The sequence below is a fragment of the Oncorhynchus clarkii genome, chromosome 17, assembly GCF_045791955.1.
Source record: "Oncorhynchus clarkii lewisi isolate Uvic-CL-2024 chromosome 17, UVic_Ocla_1.0, whole genome shotgun sequence".
Lineage (NCBI taxonomy): Eukaryota > Metazoa > Chordata > Actinopteri > Salmoniformes > Salmonidae > Oncorhynchus > Oncorhynchus clarkii.
Window position 1 is genome coordinate 65,772,347 of NC_092163.1, and position 24,038 is coordinate 65,796,384.

The 24,038-nt window shown below is 41.9% G+C and overlaps 1 protein-coding gene across 8 annotated transcripts in view; it reads right to left on the minus strand.

Annotated features, from left to right (window-relative positions):
• Window positions 1–24,038, minus strand: part of LOC139371285 (forkhead box protein P1-B-like) — a 232,575-nt gene that overhangs the window by 7,561 nt on the left and 200,976 nt on the right. For 6 of the 8 annotated variants that reach the window (XM_071111577.1, XM_071111574.1, XM_071111575.1 and 3 more), the window contains 8 exons: window positions 18,710–18,797; window positions 17,135–17,218; window positions 4,255–4,465; window positions 4,001–4,077; window positions 3,193–3,294; window positions 1,577–1,698; window positions 687–756; window positions 297–463 (listed from right to left, as the gene is read on the minus strand). In XM_071111577.1, coding sequence (XP_070967678.1) covers window positions 297–463; window positions 687–756; window positions 1,577–1,698; window positions 3,193–3,294; window positions 4,001–4,077; window positions 4,255–4,465; window positions 17,135–17,218; window positions 18,710–18,797 — 921 coding nt within the window. The remainder of the gene's footprint in view (window positions 1–296; window positions 464–686; window positions 757–1,576; window positions 1,699–3,192; window positions 3,295–4,000; window positions 4,078–4,254; window positions 4,466–17,134; window positions 17,219–18,709; window positions 18,798–24,038) is intronic. The other 2 variants (XM_071111578.1, XM_071111576.1) reach the window with 1 other exon arrangement.

Consider the following 24,038-nt stretch of genomic DNA (forward strand, 5'->3'; position numbering starts at 1 on the left):
GTTGAACTGTGTTTCCTCAGACACATTGGTGTGGCTGGCTTCCGGGTTAAGCGGGCGGGTGTTAAGAAGCATGGTTTGATGGGTCATGTTTCGGAGGACGCATGACTCGACCTTCGCCTCCCGAGCCTGTTTGGGAGTTGCAGCGATGAGACAAGATCGAAATTGGGGAGTAAAAGGGGGTAATAAAAAAAAATCCATTCTGTTTGGGATCTATTTGAATCAGTGACCAGCTGAAACTCTTTCCTTCCCTTCAGTCTTAAACAGATACTGTAAATAGAAAGTAAGGAGCCACTCACATAGCTGGCAAGGGAGACCGTCCTGGGCTGCTGTCACTGCCGTTGCTGTTTCCATGGTCCATCGCTCCAATCATCTCCTCTCGGATGGCATTCGCCAGCGAGTTGAGGGTAGGACTTCCAATGGAAGCAGTAGTGTATAGAGGTATATTGTTTTCTGCCATTGAAGCCTGAAAAGCATGCACAGTGTTAAAACAGTGAAACGGAAGAGAACTGTCAGCACATTTCAGCTTCCCTCCATCCCACCAGCACTACATCCAAAAACAAGTAAGAGTGACCAGGAGTCGGAGGTGGAGACAGTGTTATGTTTATTATTTCCTGCCTTTCTTTCCCCTCACAGTGAAAGGGTACAAGGTAAATAGAGCTTGATACTGAGACAGCATTCATATTTACCTGGAAGGCTGCAGAGAGAGCCGGACCATAGCCCAAGCTGGTCTGGATGTTCTTCACTAAGGCTGGACTTCTGCAGACAACAACTTTAGTTTAGAAAATGCTCGTAGTTCATTTAATAAAATGCTGGTAATTTTATCACACAATGAAAATGCACTGACTCATTTAAATTAATTGTTTTCATTGTAAGGAAGACAAGACAAGTTGATGGAAGCAGTTTTTGTAAAAGCATGATGTAAAAAGGAAGAGCTAAACACAGTGGCATGATGGGAACACAGAGGCAGAGCATGCAGGTAGTGGGGGAGGAGCTGGGGATCAAGAGGCGGGGTGGGCCAGGCAGACGTTCTTACTGTACTAGGAGCTCATCAAAGTTCTCATCAGCTGTGTATTTCTGAGGCCGGCCTCGCTGTATATGGCGGCCGCATTTAAACTCCTCATCATCAACAGTCCAAAAGGACCCAAACTCGTCCTCTACTCTCACAAAGCACTTATGCTGGGAAAGGTTGGTGCGGATGGTACCCTGGGTGGGAGACAAGCAGCAGGGCAGCCAGATGCAGATGCAGTGACCACAACACAACAGCACAGAGGACAGACAGACAGACAGATAGACACAGGGACAGACAGACAGACAGATAGACACATGGACAGACAGAGGGACAAGGGAGGAAAGGGTAAGGATCAAAATGAAAATGAAAATGAAAACAAGTACAAGCCAATGTGGGTGATGATGCGACACCAGGGGCAGAGTACTGAAAGCATGGGGGATGCTGCACACCAAAGCAAGCAGGGACTTTGGGGGGCATCGTGGCACACAGACAATGAGATGGAGCAGCCTCTTCCCATAGATCCACAACCAGCCAGACACGAGAATCAGCCAGAGATAGCAGACCTACCCAGTGATCTTTTGTGGCCTTCTCTTTTGGAACTCTAGTTCATCCACTGTCCACACAGCCCCTTTAACGTTTTCTACTCGCACAAAACATTTGTGAAGACTAAGATTATGCCGGACTGCATTCTGCAGTTGGTTTAAAAAAAGAAGGGAGAGAAAAATTCTATCAACACACAAAAACGTCTAATCATTAACATTTCATTTCAGAGAAGAAACATTTAGACAGGCACATACATGATAGAACCTTGTACATTTTTTCAAGTATCAGTGATCTATCGGCAGTAAAGTTTCAAACAAGAAAAAGATTGTGGAAATATTTTCCAGTTACTATGGCAATACAGTTTCATTTCATCAACATCCTTTAAAGATATCATTCACAGAGCCTTAAGTTATGATGAGCCATTTGAGAAGAGTCACCAAGACCTTGATAACAAAAACCCAGACTGAACAAAGACCTTGATCAAATAAACCAGTCTGTTAGGCTTGTTAGTTTCAGTTATGACTTTACCTACAATTTAACAATAAGGAAGAAGACACATTTCCAAAAGCTTTAGCTGTTGGCTTACGTTATAAGCTTTTTCATGAGACCATTGAGTATGAAGGTTACCTTTTTTAAATTAACCAATCACTGACACATGAGATTAGAACTCTGTAAATGTATTAGCCCCTTGTCATCTGAGTACCTTAGTGTGTTTGTGTGTGTGTGTGCACGCCAATATGCAGGAGTGTGTCACAGTGTAGGATTTTTGTTTATAACTCAAATGTGCCCCTATGGTCGGGCTGTCAGCGGCAGGGGAAACAGGCAGTTAGAGAGCTGAGGGAGAACAGTGAGCCGTGGAGAGGGGCTAGGGGGTCTCACTCACAGCTGCGCTGTGGATACGCTACACTACAGGCCCTCCCTGCCTTATGAGGGTAGCCTTCAATGCTTCATCACTCTCTTTTCTCTTACTCCTTCTCTCCTCCTCCTTTTTGTCTGCCCTCTCTTTTTCTCTGGGGTTTGTCTGTCTGTTAGTGTGTGGCCCAGTGGAAAAGAAATAAGGTGTTCTCAGTTTAAATTCTGTGGGAGGGTCTCGGCCAGGAGTTCCTGGCAGCACACTGGTGTGTTAAACCGATGCCACCCACCACCAAAAACATCTCCAAATATTAGCTGGGGATTTTTTACAAGAATGAACGTTTTCCCTCATAATTTGTCTGCAAGGTAACGGACAGTGTTTGTGTTAGGAGTGGCTCTATTTAGATATAATACATGTGGCAAGGTTATGAATTGGATACAGTGGAGTTGGTGCTGAGGAGTATTTCTGTCTGTAATAAATCAATTTTGTGGGGACAAACTCATTCTGATTGGCTGAGCCTGGCTCCCCAGTAGGTGGGCCTGCCTGCCAAGTGGGTGGGCCTATGCCCCCCCATGACCTGTTGCAGCCCTGCCCAGTCATGTGAAATCCATAGATTAGGCCCTAATTAATTTATTTCAATTGACTGATTTCTTTAGATTAACTGTAACTCAGTAAAATCTTTGAAATAGTTGCACAATGCATTTATATTTTTGTTCAGTATAATTCCACAAGATCAACACAACAATCCCTGCCCTTTATATTAGTCTAAGGTGGAGACTGATTTTACCTTCCATGTTGCGGCATTGCGCCTGAAATATGCAAACATTCGTGTGAACCAGTTGTAAATTTCATTTAGTGTTAGCTGCTTTTCCGGGGATTCAAGGATACCCTGGAAAATACCAAGAGACAGAAACAACATTTAACATTTTGTTCCCTCTGAAAAACAAACATTATTCACTAGTGGCATGCAGGTTGTCTGTGCTCTCCTTAAAGAACACAGACAACATGGTCTGTCTGTGTGATTTTGTGCACAATCTGTACCCTCTTGCTTTGTTTATGGAACACTGTCTGGTTCCCATTCAAATTTCGCAATTTGAATATATTTCTTTTGGCAGTGTAAATGGAGGGAAGCGAAAACATTTCTCAGGCAGATTACAGGCCAGCAATTACGCCAGGCTCAGATTAATTCCTGAGATCACAGATTACTGCGAGCCGGCCGATAATTGACTGGCCATCTTAGAACAGGTTCAGGTTCATCCCTACTGTTGTGTGAAATGAATTTCATAATCACATTCACTGTTATGCTTAATCAAAAGTAATTGTTATATATGGCTGTCCCGAGCGCATTCTTCCACTCATTTGCAGATGGTTAATCTTCCGCTGCACGTCTAAATTGTATTTGAAATTTAACAAGGCGGCATAGAGAAAAAATAAGCAGTTTGTGTCTTGGCTGAATATGTAGCTGCTGCGTGCCCTGTTAACGACGGAAGCCACTGAAGCAGATTAAAGGCCCTATTCCTTTAAGTGACAGATTAAATGCATTACAAGTTACCAGCCCAGAGCAGATCGGAGCCAGCCGAGCAGAGGATCCTTACCTGGCGTATTAACGAGGCATACGTGAAGGGAGGTCTGACTTCAGCATTCATGTAGAACTCTTTGTTCTGGACAATATCTGTACAAGGGTAGCAACCACAACATACAGACAGACATAGACAAAAGCCATAGTTAGTAGCTATTATAGACACATTTCCATTTGCAGTCTGATAGATTTGAAATTGTATGTGTGTGTGTGTGTGTGTATGTGTGTGTGTGTGTGGGGGGGGGGGGGGGGGCTATATGGGTCCAGTACCTGGGGAGATTGGCATGTTGTACTTATCAGAGTAACGTCGGCGCATGGGGCCCACACTGTGGTGGATGCTGTTGGGGGTGATGACGGAGTGGGCCTGGGACAGGGGCGTCAGGGGGGCCGTGGGGGTGGTGGGGGTCTGGGGCAGGCTCAGGGGGGGTGAGGCCTCATGGGGGGCTGTCTTGGACAGGGTGACGCTGGACACCAGGTTGAGCTGGGAGAGAGAGTAAACAAAACACAACACAGACAGACAGACAGACAGGAGCTTGTTAATTATCCAGTGTCTCAAGACGCCTCATTGGCTAGGCTGATCACAGCTTTAATTATGGGCCACCCTGAGGATGATCCGTGAACGTTTGCTAAACGTCCTGTTCATTCTCTCTCCACCTCCTTCTCCTTCTCCATCCTTCACTTCTTTCACCTCCTCCTCATGGATCTCTCTCCTCTCCTCCTCCTTCCCTAACGGCTCAGCTTCCTGCTCTCTGTTTGCCTCCCTTTGTTTGATCTGCTGGCAGATCAGACCCACACACTTCAACCAACCCCCTCCCCTCCCCGGGGATGGGCGACTGGCAAGGGTGAGGGGAGATGGGCGGCACTAACAGCCCTGACAAATGACAGTGAGATTCTCACCTCCCGCTGAGCAACCACTAATAAGCCACGTAGAGGAAGCAGACAATCTGGGCTAATTACAAGCTGAAATTGTATTGTAAGGACTCTAATTAGGAGATGCTTATGGAGGTGATGTGATGATTAAATGCTGTATCTAAATGACCCCATCATCAGGGCTACGCTGGCTGGCGCAAAATGGCTCCGGAATATTTTGTAGGAGGGGGAGAGAGAGGGTTTGCTGTTCTTTCGAGGGGTGGGGTGTGAAAAGAGAGTGGGGAGAGATATTAGTAATAATGTCTACAAGGTAAACTAATTAAGCCAAGTGCTCCAAAGGTATACCATGGCTTCCAGCAGATGAGGCTGCTTCCAAACACTGCCTCCACAGTGGAACAGCAGTCAAGTGGAAAATTCTAGCCTGACCCTTTGCTCCAGTTATTAATTTGCAAGAATACTAATGACACATATACATATTCCCACAAAATTGTTATAATTGCTAATTTGCCCGAAGGAGGCCAGTTTCCAAATTAAACACCACTTCAGTCTGCGAGGAAAGAGGGGAGGAAAAAACAGAGAGAGAGAGTGGGCAGGAGGCGTCACCTCTTTGACAATCATTTGCGGACTTTGCTAACAAATTAATGAAAAGCCGAAGCTGTCAATTGCTTTGGAGGTATCAGATGTCAAATTTTTGCTGATAATGGTTGTGGGTGCCTGGAGATGCAAGGAAGGCGGGGGGCTTGAAGGTGAAAGTGAACAGACAGTGTTTAACATCTCACCCCCATCACATGGAGCCTACATGGCCACCCAATTACCACAACCCTATTAGCAGTCATTACCATTGAGATGGCCCCATATGATAGACAAGTATATAATGAAGAAATCTGGGGCTAGCTGCATGGCTGGCACCACGGCTTAATTCATCATTGACATGGCATTGACTTAACCAGGTTACGGCTAGTGTGATTTTTTAAATTAAATGTATTTTTTGTATTTGTATTCATTTGCATTTCACTTGCTAAAACAAAGGAATTGTGTCTGTTTTTTCTGCATCTATAGAGATATGTATGCATTTAATGTTAATTTACAATTCTGAGGCCGAAATATGCCTTTTGACAGAGTTCTTCACAAATACATGAAGGATCTGAATTTGATCACCCTGTTATAGGATCATTTTCCTGCAATGCAGGGAATGTAAAAATTCTAGTGGATTTAAAAAAGCCTCAGAAGTATGTAATTTCCACTTTCAAATTTCAGACTTGATCAACCCCTGAAGAAAATGTCCATTAACACATAACTGTATACTGTAGATTCACTACTGTAAATTCACTACTGTACAAGTGTGTTATTCTAAATCAAGACCCAAATAAATCACACTTGGGTTTATTGTTTTCTGACACAATACTATCAATAGACTGGGCGTCTGACTTATTTTCCTGTTGACTAGCAGTCTTTGTTTCATGTTTCATCCATATTCCCCAGCCATAAACAGTGAGTGGCCCTCAACAATAGGCCAGACAGCCTGGTAATAGCATGGCTTTTGTTTCCCTCACCATTTGGGCTCACTCCAGTGCAGAGACAAAATGAGACTTCACACAGAAATTAATTCAATGGTAATGGGTGATCTAATTATACTGGCTTTGATTCGCCAAGCTGCTAAAGAAAAAATAAACAAAAATTCCCTCCTTCATTTTAATTATGTACTGTGAAAAGGTCAGATTTCTGACAAGAATGCTTAGTGACACCAACTACAGACACACAATCCCACAACCACACAATGACAACTACTAACACATATGCATCGCACACACAAAACACGCACACACACACAGTTTATGCGCTGCATTCTGTCTTGAATTTTTTTCCAATCAAGCTCAAAGGAATAAACACAATCCTATTCAGTTGACACTGTGTATGTACAGTATATGCTTGCTCTGTATTTAATCTAGGCTAACTGTTAATTAGACCATTTATGTAGGAGAGTGTACTGTATGACGTGTGCTGTAGATACACTACGTGATCAAAAGTTTGCGGACACCTGCTAGTCGGACATCTCATTCCAAAATCATGGGCATTAATATGGAGTTGGTCCCCCCTTTGCTGCTATAACAGCCTCCACTCTTCTGGAAAGGCTTTCCACTAGATGATGGAACATCTAGCCTTCATTCGGGGACTAGACTCAATTCAGCCACAAGAGCATTAGTGAGGTCGGGCACTGATGTTTGGCGAATAGGCCCGGCTTGCACAGAATTGTCTAGAATGTCAATGTATGTTGTAGCATTAAGATTTCCCTTCACTGGAACTAAGGGGTCTTTGCCCAATCCATGAAAAACAGCCCAAGGCCATTATTCCTCCTCCACCAAACTCTACAGTTGGCACTATGCATTTGGGCAAGTAGTGTTCTCCTGGCATCTGCCAAACCCAGATTTGTTCGTCGGACTGAGAGACGGTGAAGCATGATTCATCACTCCAGAGAACGCGTTTCTACTGCTCCAGAGTCCAATGGCGGCGAGCTTTACACCACTCCAGCCGACGCTTGGCATTGCGCATGGTGATCTTAGGCTTGTGTGAGGCTGCTCGGCCATGGAAACCCATTTCATGAAGCTCCCGACAAACATATATCGTGCTGATATTGCTTCCAGAGGCAGTTTGGAACTAGGCAGTGAGAATTGCAGCCAGGGACAGACAATTTTTATGCTTCAGCACTTGGTCCCGTTCTGTGAGCTTGTGTGGCCTACCACTTCGTGGCTGAGCCGTTGTTGCTCCGAGACATTTCCACTTCACAATAACAGCACTTACAGCAGCTCAAAAAGGGCAGGAATTTGACGAACTGACTTGTTGGAAAGGTGGCATCCTATGACGGTGCCACATTGAAAGTCACTGAGCTCTTCAGTATGGCCATTCTACTGCATGGCTGTGTGCTTGAGTTTATATACCTGTCAGCAACGGGTGTGGCTGAAATAGCCAACTCCACTAATTTGAAAGGGTCTCCACATAATTTTGTACATATAGTGTATGTGCTCCTAATTAATCAATGGAAACTGGTATTGTTTCTAAGATCCACGATTCCCATTATTTTTGCTGATGATAACAACTTAATTTTATCACACAAGAATTTTGATTCACTAATCAATGAAGCCAACTCAGGCTTGGCCAAGTTTTCTAAATGGTTCCAGATAAAACAAAATCTTAAAATGTAAAAAAATGCAACTTTTGTAAAAAAAAAAAAAAAAAATCCTGAATCTCAATTAGTGCGAATGAAATGGACTGCTGCAAAGTGGTGAAGTCCGTTGCTATCATCAGAAAGATTAGTGGTTTGGTTCATCGGGTTTGCTTCCTAACACTATACTACAGCCTAATTGACCCATATCTCATTTACTGCAATAATGTCTGGGCCAGTACATATGCTTCCTACCTACACAAGTTACTCATCATACAGAAGAAATGTGCACCTCCTCTAACTCCTTGGCTCCATCTGCCCCTCTGTTTAAGAGACTCAATATATTGTCTATTCACAACATTAATATATTTATGCACCTTCATCTACAAATACACATACCTCCCAGACAGCCTACCTAAGGTTGGGAGGTATCCAGATTACATGGTATTACCGGTATTGCACACAAGGGTTGCTATTTCTTTTTCAAATGTAAAAAAAAGACCCAAAAACATAACTTACCAGAATGCTAACAAAATGCTAACAAGTACTAAAGAATTCTCATAGCGGAAGCTAGGTAAATGCTAACGAGCGCATGCATTTAAGACAGACAACCCAGCTCATAAAGTTATGCAAGTATCTCAAAACGCAGTTTTCAGCACACACACAAAACAAATATTATGAGGGGATTGTCTCTGCTGCTGTTACTAAGAAGCTTGATCTTGCAAGTTAGCAAAACCCGGCTGGAGAGAATTTATTAGGCACATCTTAGATAGTTCACTTAATAGTTATAAGATATATAGTTGGCAAACATTAGTAGTGGATTTCATACAAGTGTAACTTGATCACCTCACTTAAGTTGCGCTGCAAGAGTGACTCACCTCACAAAGCTCCCATTTTGCACTTTGTGCTTCTTTGTAAACAAACACCTGTGACTGGCTCAAACCGCTGTTTTGGGAAACTAGTCCCAGTAAGCTTCATAATAAAAAAGTTATATAATGAAAATATATCTAATGGGCAAAATAATGAACGTGATCTGCTTTATCTATTACTTAGCGCACAAGTTGACTGCAGGTACTTAATATATCGACAGCAGTACTAATATTCAAAGCCCAGAATGTTAACACGTACTAAGGAATCGTCATAGAAAATGCTAACAAAATGCTAACGAGCGCATTGCGAACATTTTGTACAGTTTCTGACCTAAACTATACAAGTAAATAGCTAGCTAGCTACTAATTTAGCAAACCAAATGCACAACTGCAGAGCATTTAGCATATTTTTGCCAGTTAACTTAATAGCTATAAGATATCTAGCTGGCAAACATTTAGTTGTGAATTCCATACTGTAATTAGTTCACCTGGCACATGCTGCATGACAGTGAGTGACTCACAAGGCTCTGGTCTCTGGTCGCTGTGTGCTTGTAAACAAACACCATGTGACACGTGACTGGGAACTACTGTAAAGTACATATTCATTTGACAGATGAAATGAAGAAAGCAACCTATTGCACAAGTTGACTGCATGTATTTACTTAAAAAGTAGCTAAAATATGAACCTTTTTTTTTTTAAACATCCAAGAAAAAGTTTACGGTATTGACAGTATTGAAAAACCATCCTGTGGCTTTTTCCAAATACCCCAGTATAATGTATACCGCCCAAGCCAAAATCTACCTAAACCTTTCAATGGATTCTTCCAGGTTAATTCCCAAATCCATGCATACAACACAAAATAACCTTCACTCTCCCCACTGCAACACCTCACATAGTCAATTCTCTGGCTGATACAGATGTTCCATACTCTAGAATTCCTATCTTCACATTGTCAAAACATCATCCCTCAATAACTTAAAGCATAGACTAGATGTCAGCCTGAAGAACCAAACTACCCAGTAGTTTCCTCCATGTAGCCTAACTCTCATACGCACACACACATATATTTAAAAATGTATTTTCTCTATTTTGGGTAGGCCAGGGTGTGACTAGGGTGGACATCCTAGTTTCTTTATTTCTATGTTTTCTGTTTCTATGTTTTGGCCAGGTATGGTTCTCAATCAGGGACAGCTGTCTATCGTTGTCTCTGATTGGGAATCATACTTAAGCAGCCTTTTTTCCTTTGTAGTTTGTGGGTAGTTGTCTTTGTTAGTGGCACGATAGCCCTAGTAAGCATCACGTTTCTTGTTGTGTTGGTGACATTTACATAAATAAAGGAAAATGTACGCTTACCACGCTGCACCTTGGTGCAGGTCATTTCCACGATGACGTCCGTGACATATACTTAATATATCATGTACATTTATAATTAGTATGCTCTGTTGAACTGATTGAACAAACTTTTTTTGTACTTATATTGTACAGTTGAAGTCGGAAGTTTACATACACCTTAGCCAAAAACATTTAAACTAAGTTTTTCACAATTCCTGACATTTAATCCTAGTAAAAATTCCCTGTCTTAGGTCAGTTAGGATCACAAATTTGTTTTAGGAATGTGAAATGTTAGAATAATAGTAGGGAGAATGATTTAAACTTTTATTTCTTTCATCACATTCCCAGTGGGTCAGAAGTTTACATACACTCAATTAGTATTTGGTAGCATTGCCTTTAAATTGTTTAACTTGGGTCAAATGATTCGGGTAGCCTTCCACAAGCTTCCCACAAAGAATTGGGTGAATTTTGGCCCATTCCTCCTGACAGAGCTGGTGTAACTGAGTCAGGTTTGTAGGCCTCCTTGCTCGCACACGCTTTTTCAGTTCTGCCACACATTTTCTATGGGATTGAGGTCAGGACTTTGTTATAGCCACTCCAATACCTTGACTATGTTGTCCTTAAGCCATTTTGTCACAACTTTGGAAGTATGCTTGGGGTCATTGTCCATTTGGAAGACCCATTTGTGACCAAGCTTTAACTTCCTGACTGATGTCTTGAGATGTTGCTTCAATATATCCACATAATTTTCCTACTTCATGATGCCATCTATTTTATGAAGTGCACCAGTCCCTCCTGCAGCAATGCACCCCCACAACATGATGCTGCCACCCCCGTGCTTAACAGGTTGGGGTGGTGTTCTTTGGCCTGCAAGCCTCCCCATTTCCCCTCCAAACATAACGATGGTCATTATGGTCAAACAGTTCAATTTTTGTTTCATAAGACCAGGGGACATTTCTCCAAAAAGTACAAACTTTGTCCCCATGTGCAGTTGCAAACCGTAGTCTGGCTTTTTATGGTGGTTTTGGAGCAGTGGCTCCTTCCTTGTTGTTCCTTGCTGAGCGGCCTTTCAAGATATGTCGATATAGGACTCGTTTTACTGTGGATATAGATACTTTTGCACCTGTTTCCTCCAGCATCTTCACAAGGTCATTTGCTGTTGTTCTGGGATTGATTTGCACTTTTTGCACCATAGTGAGTTCATCTCTAGGAAACAGAACATGTCTCTTTCCTGATCGGTATGATGGCTGCGTGGTCCCATGGTGTTTATACTTGCATACTATTGTTTGTACATGTAGACGTGGTACATTCAGGCGTTTGGAAATTGCTCCCAAGGATGAACCAGACTTGTGGAGGTCTACAATTTTTTTCTGAGGTCTTGGCTAATTTCTTTTGATTTTCCCATGATGTCAAGCAAAGAGGCTCTGAGTTTGAAGCTAGGCCTTGAAATACATCCACAGGTACACCTATAATTGACTCAAATGATATCAATTAGCCTATCAGAAGCTTCTAAAGCCATGACATCATTTTCGGGAAGTTTCCAAGCTGTTTGAAGGCACAGTCAACTTAGTGTATGTAAAATTCTGACCCACTGGAATTGTGACACAGTGAATTATAAGTGAAATAATCTGTCTGTAAACAAATGTTGGAAAAATTACTTGTGCCATGCACAAAGTAGATGTCCTAACCGACTTGCCAAAACTATAGATTGTTTTTTTTTTTTTTTTTTTGAATTTTACCCCCTTTTTCTCCCCAATTTCGTAGTATCCAATTGTTGTAGTAGCTACTATCTTGTCTCATCGCTACAACTCCCGTACGGGCTCGGGAGAGACGAAGGTTGAAAGTCATGCGTCCTCCGATACACAACCAACCAAGCTGCTGCTTCTTTAACACAGCGCACATCCAACCCGGAAGCCAGCCGCACCAATGCGCCGGAGGAAACACCGTGCACCTGGCCACCTTGGCTAGCGTACACTGCGCCCAGCCCGCCACAGGAGTCGCTGGTGCGCGATGAGACAAGGACACCCCTACCGACCAAGCCCTCCCTAACCCGGGCGACGCTAGGCCAATTGTGCGTCGCCCCACGGACCTCCCGGTCGCGGCCGGTTACGACAGAGCCTGCGCGCGAACCCAGGACTCTGATGGCACAGCTGGCGCTGCAGTACAGCGCCCTTAACCACTGTGCCAAAAACTATAGATTGTTAACAAGACATTTGTGGAGTGGTTGAAAAACAAGTTTTAATGAGTCCAACCTAAGTGTATGTAAACTTCTGACTTCAACTGTACTGTATATTGTTTTTATATTTATATTATATTTGTTTTTATCTGTTTTTTACCTGTACTGTTTTGTCTGTCACTTGTTGACTTTGGTGCAAATAAATAAAACCTTATGCTTTACTTTAATTGTTAGGGTGAAGAAATTAGGCGTTCATTTCTGTTGTAAGCTTTTTCTCCCATCAACACCCACTCCTTAAACAGTCTAAAGCCTAGTCTAACTCAGTCTATATTCTAAAGCCTGGTGTAACCCAGTCTATAGTGTAAAGCCTGGTCTAACTCAGTCTATAGTATGAAGCCTGATCTAACTCAGAGGGCATCTCCAGTTATAGTCTAACTGAGAGCTCCAGCTGAGACTCAGGCCTTGACCTGTGGGATTGCCCCAATGATGCAGCCACCGAGCCACGCCAGGGCTAGACACATTTATCATAGCAAATCATTGTAGCTACCAGCATGCACTGCACTGCCACTGGAGAAAAAAGGGTGTAAAAAAAAGCAGTGTCCCCCCTGAGCTTTAACACAGAGCCCTGATACAGGGGAGAGGAGAAGTAGAGAAGTCAAGATGCTATCTGCTGCCCTAGCCACTTTTCATATACAAATGTCCCTGTGTCAAGCGCTCGTTCCGAAGCCTAATCTACACAATCTGTGTGTGTGACAGAGGCAAAGCTGCAACAGACAACCTATTGTAACTCTACATCTATGTTTTATGTTGCCCTCCTGCCTGCCTACCTGCCTGCCCGCCCGCCCGCCCGCCTGCCTACGTGGAGCGCCGTACAGAGACTGACTGGAAATAAATGATTGGAGCTTTGGAAGGAACTCGTCAGAGGAGAGGACCTCTGTGTGTGTGTATGTGTGTGTGCCGCTGTGTTCAGCCCCACAGTGTATTGGCCCTCATGCTTGAGGCACTATGAATGAACTGTCACAATGACTGAACTATGGTAATGGGGTTCCTTCTAAAACAGGACAAAATAGCAGCTATATGTAAGCTGTATGTTAAGTGGTACAGCCTATAAGATAAGGATTGAACAGTAAGTCACATAATGGTATGATGACATATACAGTAGGGATGGTGTTATGGTCCGATGAATGTGGCAAAATAAGACATTGAAAAGCCATCAGAATTGCTCTTAACTTGAGAGACATTGTCTTTCTGAAGCTTATTTGGTGGAATCAACAAAATACTATGTTCACAACAAGATGTTGAGGGGATTTTTCAATTAAAAGAAATGTCTATATTTAAAAAAGATATATAAATATATATACAGTACCAGTCAAAAGTTTGGACACATCTACTCATTCAAGGGTTTTTCTTTATTTGTACTATTTTCTACATTGTAAAATAACTGTGAAGACATCAAAACTATGAAATAACACACATGAAATCATGTAGTAACCAAAAAAGTGTTAAACAAATCCAAATATATTTTATATTTGAGATTCTTCAAAGTAGCTACCCTTTGCCTTGATGACAGCTTTGCACATTCTTGGCATTCTCTCAATGTTTTTCCAACAGTCTTGAAGGAGTTCCCACATTTGCTGAGCACTTGTTGGCTGCTTTTCCTTCACTCTGCGGTCCAACTCCTCCCAAACCATTTCAATTGGGTTGAGGTGCAACTGAGGCCTGGACTTTCTGACGGGCCGCCCCCAGGTGGTGAGGGTGGAAACAATATCTCCACTCCGCTGATCCTCAACACTGGGGCCCCACAAGGGTGCGTTCTCAGCCCTCTCCTGTACTCCCTCTTCACCCATGACTGCGTGGCCATGCACGCCTCCAACTCAATCATCAAGTTTGCAGACGACACTACAGTGATCAACAACGAGACGGTCTACAGGGAGGAGGTGAGGGCCCTCGGAGTGTGGTGTCAGGAAAATAACCTCACACTCAACGCCAACAAAACAAAGGAGATTATCGTGGACTTCAGGAAACAGCAGAGGGAGCACCCCCCTATCCACATCGACGGGACAGTAGTGGAGAAGGTAGAAAGTTTTAAGTTCCTCTGCGTACACATCACGGACAAACTGAAATGGTCCACCCACACAGACAGTGTGGTGAAGAGGGACAACAGCGCCTCTTCAACCTCAGGAGGCTGAAGAATTTTGGCTTGTCACCGAAAACACTCAGATGTCAGGCTGTATCACCGCCTGGTACGGCATCTGCTCCGCCCACAACCGTAAGGCTCTCCAGAGGGTAGTGAGGTCTGTACAACGCATCACCGGGGGCAAACTTCCTGCCCTTCTGGACACCTACTATACCACATGTCACAGGAAGGCCAAAAAGATCATCAAGAACAACAACCACCCAAGCCACTGCCTGTTCACGCCGCTATCATCCAGAAGGCGAGGTCAGTACAGGTGCATCAAAGCTGGGATCGAGACTGAAAAACAGCTTCTATCTCAAGGCCATCAGACTGTTAAACAGACATCACTAACATTGAGTGGCTGCTGCCAACATACTGACTCAAATCTCTAGCCACTTTAATAATAAAAAATTGGAATGAGTGATAAATGTATCACTAGTCACTTTAAACAATGCCACTTTATATAATGTTTACATACCCTACATTACTCATCTCATATATATATACTGTACTCTATACCATCTACTGCATCTTGCCTATGCCGCACGGCCATCGCTCATCTATATATTTATATGTACATATTCTTATTCATTCCTTTACACTTGTGTGTATAAGGTAGTTGTTGTGAAATTGTTAGATTACATGTTAGACATTACTGCTAACTAGAAGCACAAGCATTTCGCTACAGTCGCATTAACATCTGCTAACCATGTGTATATGACCAATAAAGTTTGATTTGATTACTTCCAAATTTGTGGCAAAATGGCTTAAGGACAACAAAGTCAAGGTATTGGAGTGGGCAGAACTGAAAACGTGTGCGCGAGCAAGGAGGCCTACAAACCTGACTCAGTTACACCAGCTCTGTCAGGAGGAATGGGCCAAAATTCATCCAACTTATTGTGGGAAGCTTGTGGAAGGCTATCCGAAACGTTTGACCCAAGTTAAACAATTTAAAGGCAATGCTACCAAATACTTATTGAGTGTATGTAAACTTCTGACCCACTGGGAATGTGATGAAAGCTGAAATAAATCATTCTCTCTACTATTATTCTGACATTTCACATTCTTAAAATAAAGTGTTGATCCTAACTGACCTAAGAAGGGAATTTTTTACTAGAATTAAATGTCAGGAATTGTGAAAAGCTGAGTTTAAATGTATTTGGCTAAGGTGTATGTAAACTTCCGACTTCAACTGTGTCTTATTTCATAGTTTTGATGTCTTCACTACTATTCTACAATGTAGAAAATAGTAAAAAATAAAGCCAACCCCTTGAATGAGTAGGTGTGTCCAAACTTTCGACTGGTACTGTATATATGCCATTTAGCAGAAACTTTTATCCAAAGCGACTTACAGTCAAGCATGCACATATATTACATATGGGTGGTGCCAGGAATTGAAGCCACTACTCTGGTGTTACAAGTACCATGCTCTACCAACTTAATGTACATACTGATTGCATATTTCCAGGGTCCGTCTTATTAGTAGATTTGGGTAGAAAATACTCTGAAGTTTCTAAAACTGTTTGAATGATGTCTGTGAGTATAACAAAACTCATATGGCAGGCAAAAACCGGGGAAAAAATCCAACCAGAAAGTGGGAAATCTGAGGTTTGTAGTTTTTCAAGTCATTGCCTATCGAATATACAGTGTCTATGGGGTCATATTGCACTTCCTAAGGCTTCCACTAGATATTTGGACATAAATGATGGACTTTATCAAACAAATCAAACATGTATTGTGGGAGTGCATTCTGATAAAGATCACCAAAGGTAAGTGAATATTTATAATGCTATTTCTGACTTTTGTTGACTCCACAACATGGCCGATATCTGTATGGCTTATTTTGTTGTCTGACCGATGTACTCAGATTATTGCATGGTGTGCTTTTTCTGTAAAGCTATTTTGAAATCTGACACAGGGGTTGCATTAAGGAGAAGTTTATCTAAAGTTCCATGCATAACAGATGTATTTTCATCACCATTTATGATGAGTATTTCTGTAAATTGATATGGCTCTCTGCAAAATCACTGGATGTTTTGGAAGCAAAACGTTACTGAACGTAACGCGCCAATGTAAACTGAGATTTTTGGATATACATATGAACTTTATCGAACAAAACATACATGTATTGTGTAACATGAAGTTCTATGAGTGTCATCTGATGAAGATCATCAAAGGTTAGTGATTCATTTTATCTCTATTTCTGCTTTTTGTTACTCCTCTCTATGGCTGGAAAAATGGCTGGGTTTTTCTGTGACTAGGTACTGACCTAACATAATCATTTGATGTGCTTTCATCGTAAAGCCCTTTTGAAATCGGACACTCTGGCTGGATTTACAACAAGTTTATTTTTAAAATGGTGTAAAATACTTGTATGTTTGAGGAATTTTAATTATGGGATTTCTGTCGTTTTGAATTTGGTGCCCTGCAATTTCACTGGCTGTTGGCGAGGAGGGACGATAAATGAAGAGATGAGGATATAAATTAATAAATATTTGTGAGACAATTAGACAAATGAGAGAAGAATAATGAAGGAAAACAGGCACATGACAGAGCTGCTACTCACTGGCTGTGGGGTGGGTTTGGGCTCCGTGGATTTGACGTGGAGATGCGTCATCATGGCTTGCAGACGCTCTTTGTCTTTCGCTAGCTATAACGAGAAGGAAAAAAATGAAATCCTTTACGAACAAAAATCGAATTCTCTGTAGTACAATCCAACACATGATGTTCTTTCTCACTGTTTGTCAAATATCCAGTAGGAAGTAGTTTTATAATATGCTAGGCTGATGTGACAATAAACCTTTGTGCATTTTGATACTTTAGTCATCATGCACGAGTCTACCGTGCCATGTCTCTTCTTCAAGGTCAAACTACAAATGTTTTGTCTTAATTTGATCACTCTGTTGTCGCAGAGAATTTTCCATTATGAAAAATGTATCAACGCCTACAAAAATGTTGATTAATTAGAATCCATATAATAGTTCACATTTCCTGTTGCTGCAGGATTATTTTCCTGCAGTGAGAAACTGTTCAAATTACCATAGAATATCTGTATACTCTGTGTCCCATTGCAAATAACAAACTCTGGATCTGCCTGCATGTCCTAAACTGTTCTCTCTGTTTTACAGTAGCTGCCAGGTCAGATTATAGAGATATGCTGTGTTAGGAGGAGGACGTGTCTGATAAATTCTCACTCTTTGAGTCGCTCTCAATGACACACAACCAGAGCGGAAATAATGAGTATGACGGTAGTGTGGTGCAATGCTGAAGGAACTGAACTTGTAACCTCATAGTTCAAGGTTACAATTCTGTTAATCATGAAACTTTGTACCTTAAGTCTACTGTATACAGCACATATGCTATACATAAACATGCCATTGATTCGAAAGCCTGCTTAGCAACAAAAAAAATGACAAAAATAAGTTAGTTAATGGCATGGATTGTTATGTCTACCTTTCAGTTGTAATAAAACATATGCAAACCTTCCACAGAGACATCTGACTCCAGCCTAGAAGGGACGGTTTTACAGTGACCAGTTAGAGAGTGTTCAAACCCACCTCTCCACAGACCTTTACCAACACACACTAATGGGCCAACAGTGTCCCATCCATTTTTCCATAAGTGCATACTTAATGTACATTATACTTAATGTACATACTGATTGCATATTTCCAGGGTCCGTCTTATGGAAGAAGTGCCTATCAGGCCACTCATACTGATGACTACATTAATATCTCTGATCGCCGTTATTTGTGAGAAATTTAGCATCTTCCTATTCCAATAAACCCAGTCGACAGCCCATCGTTGGCTGCTGCCTGAGCATTTCAATAAGTGTTTTATTGTTGGTGCCAAACAGTTAAAAGTAATAAATATCTATAAAACCCAGTAAAATTCAAAATGTAATTATCTTCTCTACTTAGCCCCGGGGCCCTTCATATATCTTTGCCTGGCTGTCATGCATACATAACACATTTTTAATGACTGGTTACTCACAAATGTACAAAATCATTTCATTCTTCCACCCCCCTCCATGTGTGACCCATGGTTCATTTCTGCGAGACAAGGAGGGGGCAGTAGACAGAGGAAGTGTCAGGAAAGGAGCCACAAATATTTTGGGCGAAAACAAAACTGGAAACAATACCTGCAGTTCCAGCTGCTGTACAACCTGCATTTGTACCCGACACTGGGCTGTGCTCCTGTCGTCCAGGGCGTGCTCATTGTTGAGATGCCTGAGAGAAAAGAGAAAACAAAGATTCTCAGCTCAGTGTGTCTTCACATGGTTTAACTGCAGCCTTTTATACAATTTGACACAAATCCTATCATGCTTTTTATGTGATTACGTGATCTAGTAATTCCTCTGTACGGGTACTGTGGAAATAACGTAGGAATGTCTGGTATACACACGCACATATAATAATGGGTAAAGACTGTGCAGATCTAGAAGTATAAAACTACCCAAATATTACCAGGATTTGTATAACAATATATGCACAACCTGAAAAGGAATAATCCTTTAAGCAAAGAAGAATGGAATCCATATTTCATGAGGTGGCCATATCTGCTCAAACTTAACTTCATAGATAAGAAAAATGACTTAAGAATTTCAGGTTGGTTTCATTTAGTAAATTATGCAGTGCTTCAGTGTGCACCCTTTCTCTTTAAAGATGGCACCATCCTACTCTGGTCGGCACATTCTCCTTATTTTGGTGTATTTTTCGGTTAATTATGTCATCAAGATTTAGAGATCTCAAATGAAGCCAGAAGGAATGGCAAAGGACAACAAGAAGAAGATAGATGGAATCTGTCAAAAACTTGCATTATGAATATAATTATGCATGATTATTTTATTCTGCAAAGATGTTCTCTTTTTCTGCACGTTTATAACTAATCTAAATAAGTAGCTTGCCCAGCAGCAGACGGGGTTTTTTCCGTGATTTATATAAAATGGTAGAGATAAGGTTCACAAGTGAAGGAAATATGATTTTTATCAGCCTCTGCATGAATTACTGTTTGAAAATGCTTATGCAGGGGCATTTCATTAATCATTTCATCATAATCCGAGCAGGATGTTTGAACTGATTTCACAAATACCCTTTCATTTCACTGCTTCATTATGCTCGCTAATGGATCCAATATATTATATATATCATAAATTATATCACATCTTTGGTGACCATATAGGTCACTGTCACTAGGCATGCCTCTACGCGCTCACAGTAGCGCCGGTGGAGGAAGGAATGGTGTGCGACGTGCCTGTCTTCTCAAATGCACTTTTTCTGTCATTTACTGCAAATCAAATGTAGCCAGATCTGCCTGACCGGCTGCAGAAGCAGTGACAGGCCGGACTGATATGATGGCTCAATAAATCTAAAGGCCTCCCTGGCAGTTTTGTTGTGGGCTGATTGCTTAACATACAGACAACACGTTTGTGCATTAAAAAACACACAGACACACACAAAACAGAGATATGTGAAGGAGGGGAAAATGGATGGCATTCTGCTTGGATGTGAAGGTTTCGCTTCTAGTGGGCTATTTTCAACCTTGGGGAATTAAAATCTTTATGGAAAAATACACTGCTTTTCAGATGGCCGTGTTTTATATATATATATATATATATATATATATATATATATATATATATATATATATATATGAATTACTGTAATTACTGAATTACTGTATATATATACTCAGTATTTCAATTGTATTATTTTGACAAAAAGACAGAAATGAGAAAAGACATATCTAAGTGTAGACGATAACCATAGCTGCTGAAATCCATTCTGTCCACTCTCAGCTTTACATTTATCTTAATTAAATAAAAAGCAATTTAATTAAGTAGGTTGGGAATTGAAACTGGTAAACATTTCAAAACGTCTAACTAAAATTTGAAAGAAAAAAAGGAGTAAGTAAAGACATTTCAACTTCAATTTAAACGGCATAGACCACATTTTCAATAAAGGGTGCCCTACGTGATGAGCTTTAGAATTTCTCTGTTCACAGAAACCATTCACCTTGCTTCTTTTCATCCTTTGTTACATTACTTTTTTTTTATTCTAATGACATGGAGAGCCACAGTGCATAATTAATAGGAAATGAAATATTCAAATGGCTCCTAATGCAGCTATGCGAAGAGCATCTGGATACAGGGAGCTGCAGGGCTCTAGCTGGGGATACAAGGAGCTAGTTTGGGATACAGGGAGCTAGCTAGGCATACAGGGAGCTAGTTGGGGATACAGGGAGCTAGCTGGGGATACAGGGAGCTAGTTTGGGATACAGGGAGCTAGCTAGACATACAGGGAGCTAGTTGGGGATACAGGGAGCTAGCTGGGGATACAAGGAGCTAGTTTGGGATACAGGGAGCTAGCTAGGCATACAGGGAGCTAGTTGGGGATACAGGGAGCTAGTTGGGGATACAAGGAGCTAGCTAGGCATACAGGGAGCTAGTTGGGGATACAGGGAGCTAGCTGGGGATACAGGGAGCTAGTTGGGGATACAAGGAGCTAGCTAGGCATACAGGGAGCTAGTTGGGGATACAGGGAGCTAGCTGGGGATACAGGGATCTAGCTGGGGATACAGGGAGCTAGCTGGGGATACAGGGAGCTAGTTGGGGATACAGGGAGCTAGTTGGGGATACAAGGAGCTAGCTAGGCATACAGGGAGCTAGTTGGGGATACAGGGAGCTAGCTGGGGATACAGGGAGCTAGTTGGGGATACAAGGAGCTAGCTAGGCATACAGGGAGCTAGTTGGGGATACAGGGAGCTAGCTGGGGATACAGGGAGCTAGCTGGGGATACAGGGAGCTAGTTCGGGATACAGGGAGCTAGCTGGGGATACAGGGAGCTAGTTGGGGATACAAGGAGCTAGCTAGGCATACAGGGAGCTAGTTGGGGATACAGGGAGCTAGCTGGGGATACAGGGATCTAGCTGGGGATACAGGGAGCTAGTTCGGGATACAGGGAGCTAGCTAGGCATACAGGGAGCTAGTTGGGGATACAGGGAGCTAGCTGGGGATACAGGGAGCTAGCTGGGTATACAGGGAGCTAGTTGGGGATATAAGGAGCTAGCTGGGGATACAGGGAGCTAGTTGGGGATATAGGGAGCTAGCTGGGGATACAGGGAGCTGGTTGGGGATACAGGGAGCTAGTTGAGGATAAAGGGAGCTAGCTGGGGATACAGGGAGCTAGTTGGGGACACAGGGAGCTAGCTGGGGATACAGGGAGCTAGCTGGGGATACAGGGAGCTAGTTGAGAATACAGGGCGCTAGCTGGGGATACAGGGAGCTAGTTGGGGACACAGGGAGCTAGCTGGGGATACAGGGAGCTAGCTGAGGAAACAGGGAATTGCCATCGAGAGAGACTATGAATGTTGGCATGTGTCACTTTCTATACTTTAAATTAAACAGATTTTAAAAGCTTTCTGGCAGGATGACAGCCCCTAATGTAAATTGACACAATAAAACAAGTTAAATAGACATTCCTTAAAGTCAGCTTTTTACATATCATTTAGGCAGCTTTCCTTTTTTATTGGTTTTAATTAGATATACTGGACCCGCTACTTTGGACCAGCCCGATGCCACATGTCCATATAGTTGACCATTGTGTAAATTAGAATGTCTATTTTCATAGTTTTTTATAAAAACTATTTGCACATCAGTTAAAACCAATTTTTTAAAATATGAAATATTCAATAAGATTTTTCTATGATTTTTAAGAAACTATTTTTAGGACACGTGTTGAGAAATATGAAAAATAACATTGTCTACAAAAGAAGTAATATCCACCAAATAGCCTATTCTTTCTTAAGCAATTGTCAGAGAGTGTTGCGGTATGAGTCAGTTAGTTTTATGAGTGCCAGAGAGAGGCAGAGGGTGCAGCACTAGAGGGCAGTGCAGTGTTTCACTAGCTGTGACCTTTGAATGGTCACTGAAGAGGGGTTCTTGACCCTCACCAATATCTGCTGTGACTCGACCCCACCCCACACAGCACTGGATTGAAAACAGGAATAGGATTTGACCCTTTTTATTTATCAAGATAGTGCATGTAGGTATGTTGTCTTTAAAATGCATAATAAATACACACACTTCAGTCCCGTGTTAGTTGTTACTGCTGGCATGCCGAGCTGAAATCTGGTTGACGTTAGAGTCCTCCTCACCTTTCCGACTCTCCAATACTCAGTGTTCTGCTGTCTCTTATACACACTGTCTCTACTGTCTCCTCCGGTTCACTTCCACCATATCTATCCAACCCAATAATATTTTATTAAGGTGTTATTAGCATATGCCTGATTTATTGTTTGTTTGTATTTGTGATTCTCTTGGAGACGTGGAGTAAACATCAGTCTCTGGGTTTCATGTGGAAGTGGTTAAGGGTTTGAGACTTAACACCTTGGTGAGCTGCTCATTCTCTTGCCTGCTGTTAAACAAAGGCAGCTTTGTGGTGAATCTTCCAATGTTTTCTTAACATGTTCCAAGCAGTTTGGGCAGGCAACTAAAGTAAACAAGATGTTGCCATGATAACCACAGTTGTAAAAACATAGCAGAGTGACTTAGATACTTATTTTCTAAGGTGAGCTTTACCTGATGCACAGATTGTAATTACTCTCCCTTCTATAAACAAAGGGTGAGGCAATGTCAGAATACAATGCATAGCGATTGATTGAAGGGGACACTCACAAAACTGAAATGTTGAGGGAGAAAAAAGAGATCTGTTTTTCTAATTTGTAATGAACAACAAGTTTTTTAAAAACGACTCAAACTTTCTGTGATTTCTCTCTGTAAACTGAAATCCAAGGTAGCTCACATTATTATCATCAAAAATTATTTCAAACGTGTTTTGTGGTGCTGCAAACATTTTAGGGCACTTTTTAAAACCACCTTCTCTCGAAGTGGCTGGTTGCATATGATGAAATGAGAAATTAAACACAGAGTAGGAACAGCAGAACTGTAAGTGACCGTAAAGCTTCCACCGATCTCCTGTGTGTTTGTGAGGGACCTCTGTGTGCTGTGACTGCTAGGCCCAGGATAATGGGATTGTGTCATATCTTGTTTAAAGTGCTACTAATCCGGGGAAACAGACACTCATTGATCTGCTGCCACAGCACAGATGTTTTCATCGTCTGTCTCTGTAGCCATGGTGGTGTTATGTGTTGGATTACCCATAGAACACTGCACACAAGGTTACTTAGTAAACCAGGGTTAGGCCTATACAGGGGATGATACAGTACAACGAAGGCCCAGTTCAAAGTGGATATGAATTAGGAGAATAAGCCAAAATCCTGAGACTGGTTCAGTTTGAGAGGGTCCAGTGGGCATGGTATTGCTTGAGTTTTTTGATGAGTAGAACTATTGAATCTGACTGAGTACAAGACGTGAATATAAGTTACTTCTGGTGCTGTTATTAAGGGGTGAAATAGAGATACAGCTAGTTAGGCAGTTGAGAGACAAAAAGAGATTCAGAGCAAGAGAAAGA